The 9,886-nt window shown below is 33.5% G+C and overlaps 1 protein-coding gene across 3 annotated transcripts in view; it reads right to left on the bottom strand.

Annotated features, from left to right (window-relative positions):
* Nucleotides 1–6,388, bottom strand: part of LOC105348277 (5'-AMP-activated protein kinase subunit gamma-1) — a 101,261-nt gene extending 94,873 nt beyond the window's left edge. For 2 of the 3 annotated variants that reach the window (XM_034454882.2, XM_034454881.2), the window contains exon 1: nucleotides 5,478–6,387. In XM_034454882.2, coding sequence (XP_034310773.1) covers nucleotides 5,478–5,573 — 96 coding nt within the window. In that variant the 5' untranslated portion in view covers nucleotides 5,574–6,387. Of the gene's footprint in view, nucleotides 1–5,477 lie in introns of all 3 variants that reach the window. The other variant, XM_066073495.1, reaches the window with a different exon arrangement.
* Between the last annotated feature and the right edge of the window lie 3,498 nt (nucleotides 6,389–9,886).

Below are 9,886 nucleotides of genomic sequence, written 5' to 3' on the forward strand. Positions count from 1 at the left end.
GAAAAATAAAATTTTTAATTTTGAGCTCAAATTGTGTCCAAGTCCCTTTAAAAATTCCTTCGAAACTGAAATATATAGTAAACACTCAACTGAACACAGTTGTATGGATGACAGAAGACAGAAGAGCAGAACACACTCATGGCATCCATACAGAAAGTGAGGCATAACAATTGCACTTTCTGACCTTTAGATTTATTTATGAATGTGTGACTTTTACTGTCTGTTAATTAACTAGTTAACTATAACCACAGAGTTCATGAAATTTTTCATTTAAAGATAATTCAAAAACACCATGAGCAAAAATTCGTAGTTTGATTATCAGTCAATTTTAAACTAAGTGGTTTTTAGTCAAACAAACAAACTTCTAGGCTAAATACCAAGGATTCAAGATGAATGGTACAAATAACTTGCAGATAGTTGACATGCTTCAAAATGTAAAATATATCACATATTCTAATTTTTTTTTTTTATAATCTAATGAGCGATTTGTTTTAATCATACAGCTGCAGACTGGTGACATTCAAAATCCATGTCACCGTTCCACTGCTAGCCTTGCACACTTATTAATGATTGGTGCAAATTTTCCCTTTTTTTGTCCAATTGTCAGATTGCCTGCTTGCTCATAAATCTCTGATGAATTCGTTGTCATCTACAGTGTCTTATAACTAGTTTATCTCAACTTTTTCCCTTGAATTTGAACACAATCTAACATTACAAACTGTTCATAACAAAACAAACGATCATTAAAAGTTCAATAACCTATTTGACCTTAACCTTAGATGCAAGTATTGTCAGAACAGAAAAACACCCTGTATAATAGTGTTCCTTTCTTCTCTCAGATTCACTGTGTATGACCTTTACTTGTACATGTATAAAAACAAGTAACCACAAAAAACCCTGAAGTCAAAAACATCAACTGTACTATCAAGTTACTTATATAGCCTTGAACAGACCCATTCTTGCTGAGACCTGAATTTTTCATTTTTGTTTTCATTACCTCAATCTTTATATAGAGCTGTTACTAAATTAACACGTATAACAGTTCAGCTGTATGATGAAGACAATAATGATGATGATGATAGTGAATGATGATGGAAATGAAGACAACATGATGATGATGATGATGGCATCAATAATTAATCAGTAGCATGATAAAATAGTAAAATAATGATGAAATGATAATAACTATGACTATGGAGATGATAAATAATTTAACTGTTCCAGCTCAATAGCATTAATTTTTAACTGTTTTAAAATCAGATGTTAGTGAGAAAATTAAATGATGTGTCAGTAAAACACTACATCCCTACTAACAGCAATAATAAAGTCATGTAGCAGTCTATTTGACCTTGACCTTTATCTATGAGGTGAACCCTTTATAAACCTTGACCTTTGACCTTGGTCTCTCAATTAACTATTTTAGTTTAATAGTTCAAAAGTTGTGGCCAAGGCTAGAATCAAAGGTAGTCTTATCAAAAAGTCAAAAGAAAAAGATTTCAGACATATGAAGAGATCAACAATTTAAGATTTTCTGCAAATCTCAAGGACATTTAACATAAAGACATCATAAAACATAAATATAGTGAATACCACCTTAAAAGTAATTACTGAAAAATTCAGTGACTGAGGGATTTTTTTTCTTGCTGTCAAATCCACCATTTAATTCCTTGTCAGCAGCAGAGAAGTGAATGGTTCATCCTGACAGCACCTTTGTGCCATGTTTGGTAAATCAATACCAGCATACAAACGACTGATTGAATGATGATATTAGGATGATTAAATGATAGGATTAAACAGGGAATATATGTTTAATAAATTTCCTGGAAGAATGTAACACCACTTTATAGCATGGATTTAAGGAACGAAGCACTGTACAAATATGTTGCACTATTTCAAACACATTGATAATCATTAATTCTGTCACCCTAAGGGTATTTTGAGACAATGCGCTAGATTTTAGCAGAATCAACAATTAAACCCAACATCTGAGGTGCTGCTTCATGTTGGTAGTGTAATATTTTGTTCTACCCTAGCGGGTGTGATTTTAACACTTGTCACAAATATCAATGTCTTATCCCCAAGTTTGGACCAAAGATTCTTCAACTAAGTTTCCCATACCCTAATGGTGAAGTTTGTAACATAAAAATTGACTCTTAAGTGACAAAACAAATGATGGAGATTCATCAGACCTAACGAAGTATCATAATGCTTTGGCAGCAGAAAGTGTTTTATCACAGAAGTAGTGGCCTCTTCACAATGATACATTGGTATTTAACGGTCTTGTATAATTGGGCTATCATTTTTGATGTGATCAATTTCTCTTCAGTCAAAAAAAAATCTCCAATTGAGACAGCCTCAAGTATGTACATGGTAGCTATATAGGTACCATACCCACAATATAAAAAAAAAACCTGATGAATTTATTTCCACTTAAACTTGAATCACCTTCTTTTTAATTAAAAAAAAAATGGCAAGATCAGAGGGTTTGGACTCCTTGTCAACTGATGTGAACAGCACTTCTCTAAACCTGTGAAAGGACTGGCAAGGCAACCCACGAAGGTCTTTCAACTTGGAGATACAATTTACAAGTATCATCACGATGTCCTCCTGTCATGCCCGACCATTGCACAAGGTCTCTTCAAACGAGAGTTACACTAGTAGGTGTTTTTGTCACCGAGTAAACAAGAATGTACGATTATGTATACACACCTAAAAAGTTCAAAAAGATTAGAAGGAGTGAGGGGGTTCCGACTGACAATGTCTTCCTTTGGCCAGCGGAATGATCACGATTTGACCTGAATTTATTTCAAAATTCGATCAACATTCCACTCTGAGTGTTTCAAACACAAAATTTATCTTTGTCAGCATTAGATTTGAATCCACAACTGACAAAAATTTAGATATCCATCATGTTTGATCCATTGAAAAATTTAGTGACAGATTGCAACTATACACACATTTTTGAAATAAGGTATGGATTTCAATATTTGTTTTCCCTTGAAGATCTTTTAAAAGATCCAGTAATTTCAGATCAGTCCACCTTTTTAATTTCTTATATATTTGCTTAACTCAATTAACTAATATAATGTACACTCGTGTTTCTCCATACTATAATGTCTGCTATATTTGGTCACTCACTCAATTAATGATACATCGGTAACTTATGGTGCTTCACCACGTTGACTATGTATGATTAAAATTACAACTGCGTGAGCTTCAGTGTATAAATAAAAGAATTCTCAACATGCAATCACAAAGCTTCCATGCATGCACAGCAGACAATTATAATTATCACCACTTAATTCTACATTAATTGCATATTGTACTTAGAGCAGAGACAAGTCTCTGCACCTCTTCCCTCAATGAAATCTTAATTTGTTACTGCAGTCAGCGATTTATAGAGCAGCCATTAAATAATGCCTTAGGGAGCATCAAGAAGAAGAGATTCTAAGTATAACCCACTATTATACAACCCTTCCATGCATGTCACCATAAATACTGTTAGCTGCAGTGGTCCTGGACTATCTGTCATTGTAAAGGAGAAGAATGGAACTGGATCCTGGCAGAAAAACCCCAAGGTTTTCTCTAAGTGCAGATTGACAATTAAACCACAGAATCCCAAAGGAAATTGCCCTGGTATTGTCCTCTACAAATCTTGGTCTTCTGTACTGGGTAGATATTTATGTGACTGAATAAAAGTTTTATTTGTAACCTAGCTGGATCCTTAAAATTTCTCCATCATCTTGAGCATCGATTAATGTAATAGTCTGATTCTATGGAAGATGTTCTAATCAAGATGATAGTTCACATTGTGAGGGGTTATAAATTGGTCAAGTGAACTGTCTCAGGTGATGGTTTGGGGGAAAAGACCAAGGGTCAAAAGAATGGAGTGTCAATAATCATGGTGAAAGTATACAGTTAAACTTGGATATCTCAAACACTGATATCTTGAATACAATTGATATGTCAAAGTGATTTGTAAGCCCCAACCACTTATTTTTTAAGTATTTTACCCTTGATATCTTGAATACACAGATATCTCAAACTTTATAAACAGTCCCATCTAGTTCGAGATAACGAAGCTTGAATGTATATTGTACCAGTAAATATAGCTGACTGCAACAAATATAATCCCGTTTTGGAGTGCTGAAGACCTCCAATGCCATTAACATCAAAACATCTATCTATTCACGTATGCCTTACAGAGCATTATTTTAAACACAACCATGTTTTATCTTGCATGGATTTATCTTCAAAACCCTTATAAGGCAAAATGACAAGAGGGCATAATTATTTGTAACAGAGACAAAAATGACTCCGCCTGGGTCAGAACCGAGATTCTTAGTGGCTTACAAATGCAGCACTCGATGTTTAATCCACTACATAGCTAGAGCTTGTAGGAATGCTACGTACTGTAGATTCCTTATTTTACTCTAGTACTTATACATGTAATTTTGCAATTCCACCGTTTTGCATCAAATTGCAAGAATTTTAATTGCGAGTGCTGCATTTTTCATCATAGTTTCATTTAGTTTACACATTTTAAAAAAATAAAAGGGAGATTTTAAAATCTGTGAGACATGCTTATTCTCACGATTTTACGCTGTTATTAATTCCTTGCATTTATTAGGAATATACGGTAACTTAAAAACCAGCTATGTTAACATACTGGCCCCTGCTCTTCCCAGTGACAAAGTGTGTAGGAAGTTACTGTTATGACCCAAATATATGTATAGAGTGGTCAATCCCAATGTTGGGCTCCATTTGTAACACATTACATCTTCTTGGATTTTATCCAAATTGAACACTCTACATATTGAGCTAATAAAGGTCAAACCACTTGCCAGAGATTGCTATGATTTGTATATTAATGCCATATGAAGGCGCAGTGACTTCAGTTTAGTTCTTAATGTAGAATAAAGACTTGCTATTTGAATTCATTGTGCAATGTTTTCAATCAATTATTATATTGTACACCATGAAATTGTTACTATAGCAACCAGTCATGAATACTCAAGTGAAAACGATACCATAGAGTATCTTTTTGAACATGGGTATATTGAATTACCTTTTATACAGAAATTCTCCTTTATTTAGGTCAGACATTTCAAACTCATAGAACCACCCACATTGTGGTTTCATCAATTTTAGTAAGCAACAATCTTCATGGATTTAGTAAACCCCCAGTTTCAAAGATATGAATTTTATTAAAATTTGGGCCAATGATTCTATCAATACAATATATTAGTGCACTTCAAAATGAACATTAAATTTTGTGGGTCAACTCATCACCAAAATCTATGAAAATGGGTATATTCAACAAATATTGGTGAAAAACAGTAAATAAGACATCTACCTTGGGATCCCTTTGAATAGGGATGTATTGCCTTACCTTATTTGATCATAATCTTACACAGTGAAGGTCTGTCATTTTAACCCCCACATCATTTATGAATTATTTAGGATAAGACACCTACCTCATCTATCCGGAACCGCTGTTTGGACTTCAGGATCTCGTGTGGCGACATAGGACTGCAGGAATCCCAGGAGCGAGAATGCTCGTAGCTTGACATGGTGATGTAAATATTCCAAAAGTCTTCTGTACCAAGTATTATATCCACACAGGTCGAAATAAATCCCAGAGAGAAAAAAATTCACGATCCACTTCCACGGAAATTAGGATAAAAAAAAAATAGACACACTGATAGAAATATTACAGCTAAAATATCAATAGCGGCAAAGGAGTCTATATTCCCAAGTGCTTAAAAAATTGTTTTGATTAAAAATCAAATATAATGCAAAACAAGAGATATTCTGAAAACTAATTGTATGATCCAGAGAGGTGCAAGCTCTTGTTATAGATTCCATTCACAAATTAATCCTCACACCTTGTAAATCGCACATACACAGCAATATACCATATTAAATTGAACTTCCTTCACAGAAACCCTTTGAGCCTGCTAATAACGCGGTAACATCACTCAATGTGACAAAAGCACAAAGAGGTCGAGAAATTTAAAACACACCAATGATACTACGTACACCACATGTACTCTCTTCCGTGAGACTCTTTAAGGTAAATAAATGACAGCTTATAGGAAACTGCTACCATCAAACACACACAGTTCCAAGAGCTAAGGAAATACAGTAGCTAACCATATTCCCTTTGAAGGAAATCGGTTTTGTTATTTTTTGTAATATTTTCTCTGTGGTTGAATTGTGTCAATCTCTCTAATGTCTTTACACTTTGGAAAGCCAGTCAGTTCACTTGCCAGCAATTCAAAGGAGACTGGGTTTTTTTTGGCTAAACTGATTACAAACTTTACCTGCACACTGTAATATTTTACGCCAAATACCTGTGATCAAGTTTTCCTCAATCTAGGTCAACTGAGATGGAAAAAAAAACGAGCATAATTTTCAATTACAGGTTTTGTGTTAATCACTATTCAGTGTCTTTCAGTGCGAGAGGCTCTACGGCATTACAAGGAGGCCGGGTTGTGAAGTCCCAAGCTCAATTGCATCTCTTCCATCAATGGACCTCCGATTATTAAGTTCCAATGCACTAATACGGCCACTGCTTCTTCTGCAAAAGAGATAGCAAACCCAATTACTGGACCAATGCAGATCAGAGAGAAATCGGCTTAAATCAACCGACTCAGTTCAAATCAACCCCTAATCAAATTCAAGTAAACCAATTTACTAGTTTCCCTGGTTGTTCAAATACACTTTAGACCTATATACAGTCAGTTCAAGCATATCTTTTACAACATACACCATATCATAGCATAGCATTGAAATCTCATAGCATAGCATTGAAATCTCATACCATAGCATTGAAATCTCATACCATAGCATACAATCTCATAGAATCGCATTCGTCATATCATACCATAGCATAGCATACAACATTATTTTAACTCGGTTTTAAATGGTTTTATTTGAAAAAATAAATGTTTACATGATAGATTTGTGGTAAACTTTGGCTTCTTATTATTTTAATTCGAAATGTGTGGAACTCTTCTGTGTATAGAGGCGTTTTTGTTCAAATCTCATAGCATACCATACCATAGCATAGCATACCATATCATTAAGCCCTTCATTTCAATTTCTCATAGCATATCATACAGATCTCATAGCATAGCATACAAATCTCATAGCATATCATTAAAATCGCATACCATAGCATAGCATTAAATTGTAAAAGATATGCATGAAATGACTGTATCCTTGATTTAATCATTGAGTTTATTGGGGGAGGAAAATCATGGGATAAAATATATATAAATATACTGCAAATATGGTGTCAATGTGTTCTATAAAATATCAATTAATGTCACACAATATGTCATTCAATCAATAATGACCAATCTGACAAGGGGGATGTGTCTGTCACATTCTTTAATTCATTTCTCCGAGGCCAGTGTTCAAATATTTGGATTACAAAACATTTGTTCAACATTGCTTGTTCAGAAAATTCTCGACAAATTGCAATTAGAATGAAATATGTCGATACCTTTATTTAAACTATAACACAGCCGAACGATTCATCTTCTAGTATCTCCAACATGTTTGATTATTGGAATAGAGAAGAAAATCCATAACTGTAACATTACCATATACGCAAAATTTATTTTTAATAATAGAGCAATATGTTTGGTAATTCTATTTTCGTACAAAAACTTCACAATTTATAATTGTCAGATCATATACTGCTACTTTAACATGACACAAAATTAAGAGACAATTTAATTTTTTGTGTGCGATATTCATCTTTCTGATACATTAATGGCCATATTAATTATACATAACATAATACTTCAGTTCTCAAAATTCAATAATCATTTTACTTGCTAACCTAATTAAGACTCCCTTATCAATGGCTTGTACATATAGAGCAGAATGCCTTAATTTCCACTAATTAATGCAGTGTTTTAACAGGATCAAATAACACAAGTGGAATATCCAACGCAGCAATAAGCAGTAAATGCCACAAAACTTTTGTTTTCTTTTTTTATTGCAACCAGTTGAAGGAAACATAAATACTGTCCGACATCCCTCCCTGTCCAATTTGCATCATATGTCTTAATAAGAACAGAAATCTTTTTATAATTTCTTACCGGTGTACAAATCACTCGACAATACTGGTATGACATAAACACGGCACCCAATAATTGAGATTAATACTTAAGGAAACATTCATTTTATAATGCTTTATTTTTTAACAAAACTTTTTTTTACCAAAAAAATAAATCTTTACTTGCAAACCTTCATAGTATGTGAAATTTTTTTTTTTATGTTTATAACAAATCACTATTACTGTGGAATCATATCATTGTCCGTGGGGGACCAATGTTCGTGGCCTTCGTGGGTAACCCTTGCCCGTGAATTTACATCCTAGCGAACGTATATACAAGCATTTGTTCATAATTTTTTTTAATAATCTCAAACGTTCTAGCAACGAAATAACGTCCCCACAAACCAGGAAAACTTTGGCTACCCACGAACATTGACCCCCACGAATAAAAATGATTCCACAGTACATGTCATTCTTTTTACGATGATATGAAACAGCATTGCAATTCGATACTCTAATAATTTTATATTTACATTTTGGATTTCATTATTTGAAACTTCTCAATCTGAATCCGCAAAAACTTAAAGCAACTGTAACTTTTTATGCATTAAGTTCTCTGTCATATAACGTATTAAGGAATTTAACTAAAAAAAATCTAAACACCACATTCATAATTTACAAACAACTTCATTATCCAGTATCATAGCCTTTTAGCTTAATGAACACAAAAATTTTACCGTTACATTGCCGCAATGGATTTCAATAAATTGGAAAAGTAAGCCACCATGGTTATTCTCAAGATTCGTAATCTAGCTGGCAATTCTAATGCATCTGTCAATTTCACAAAACGGTATTTTGATCCTTGTCAAAATCTTATCTGTCCTTAAAGAAGGTCAAACATGTCTGTGAATACATGTATAACAACACCAGAACACAACAACACCTGAAATATATACAGGTACATTGTACAGTCCATCAAAATGTCACCTAGTTGTCTTATGTGTAGTGGCCACTGTGACCTTCAGACCAAATGACCTACATGTAATATACAAATAATCTCAGTTTTATGCCGCATTTGTTTTCTCTGAACACCAGGTATTTCATATCTTTTCAAAGGAATGGGGCACCTGTTTTGCTGTCCAGATGAGATCATTTACCTATTGATTCAGGTGCATTTCAGACTGAAAGGCCAAGATTAAAAAGTTGAAACTTAAAATTCAAACTAAAAAATAATTGGCTTTCAAGGTCATTTGATAAATTGTCATTTGAGATAAAATGCCAAAACTTTAAAACTGCAAGATAAAAAGTAATATAAATTGCACCTTTAAAAAAAAACTGTTAAACATGGACTACTTTTTGCATGGTTATTTCACTTGAAAAAAAGTTTTGATAATTTAAATTTGAAACCTACTAGCGTCTGTTATAGTACAGGTAAAGTGACCAGCTCATTGTCTCATGCCCCTTGTCAAACACCTGTACAGATGAATGACTTTAGGATAGATGAAAGCGATGATTATAAATGAAGTTATGGCTGACATTGCCACTGGTTAACCAAACCTTAAGTTTATATGGCTATAGTACCTGTACCTCAATTATGCTTCCCAGTTTCAGGTAGATTCAGCCTGTTAATAATACACTGTTTTAATACTTGTATTTTAAGCTGCAAATCATGAGTGCACGTGATTTGCTTCTCTAATTTGGACCATCCTTTAAAAATTGCTTGTTTGCCCCCTAATAATTGGCCAACTAAAAAAAAGTACAAAACTCTTGATACTTTAATTAGTTGTTTGCAAATTCATTTTTAATTAATTA

This window comes from Magallana gigas, chromosome 10, assembly GCF_963853765.1.
Source record: "Magallana gigas chromosome 10, xbMagGiga1.1, whole genome shotgun sequence".
In the NCBI taxonomy this organism is placed as follows: Eukaryota; Metazoa; Mollusca; class Bivalvia; order Ostreida; family Ostreidae; genus Magallana; species Magallana gigas.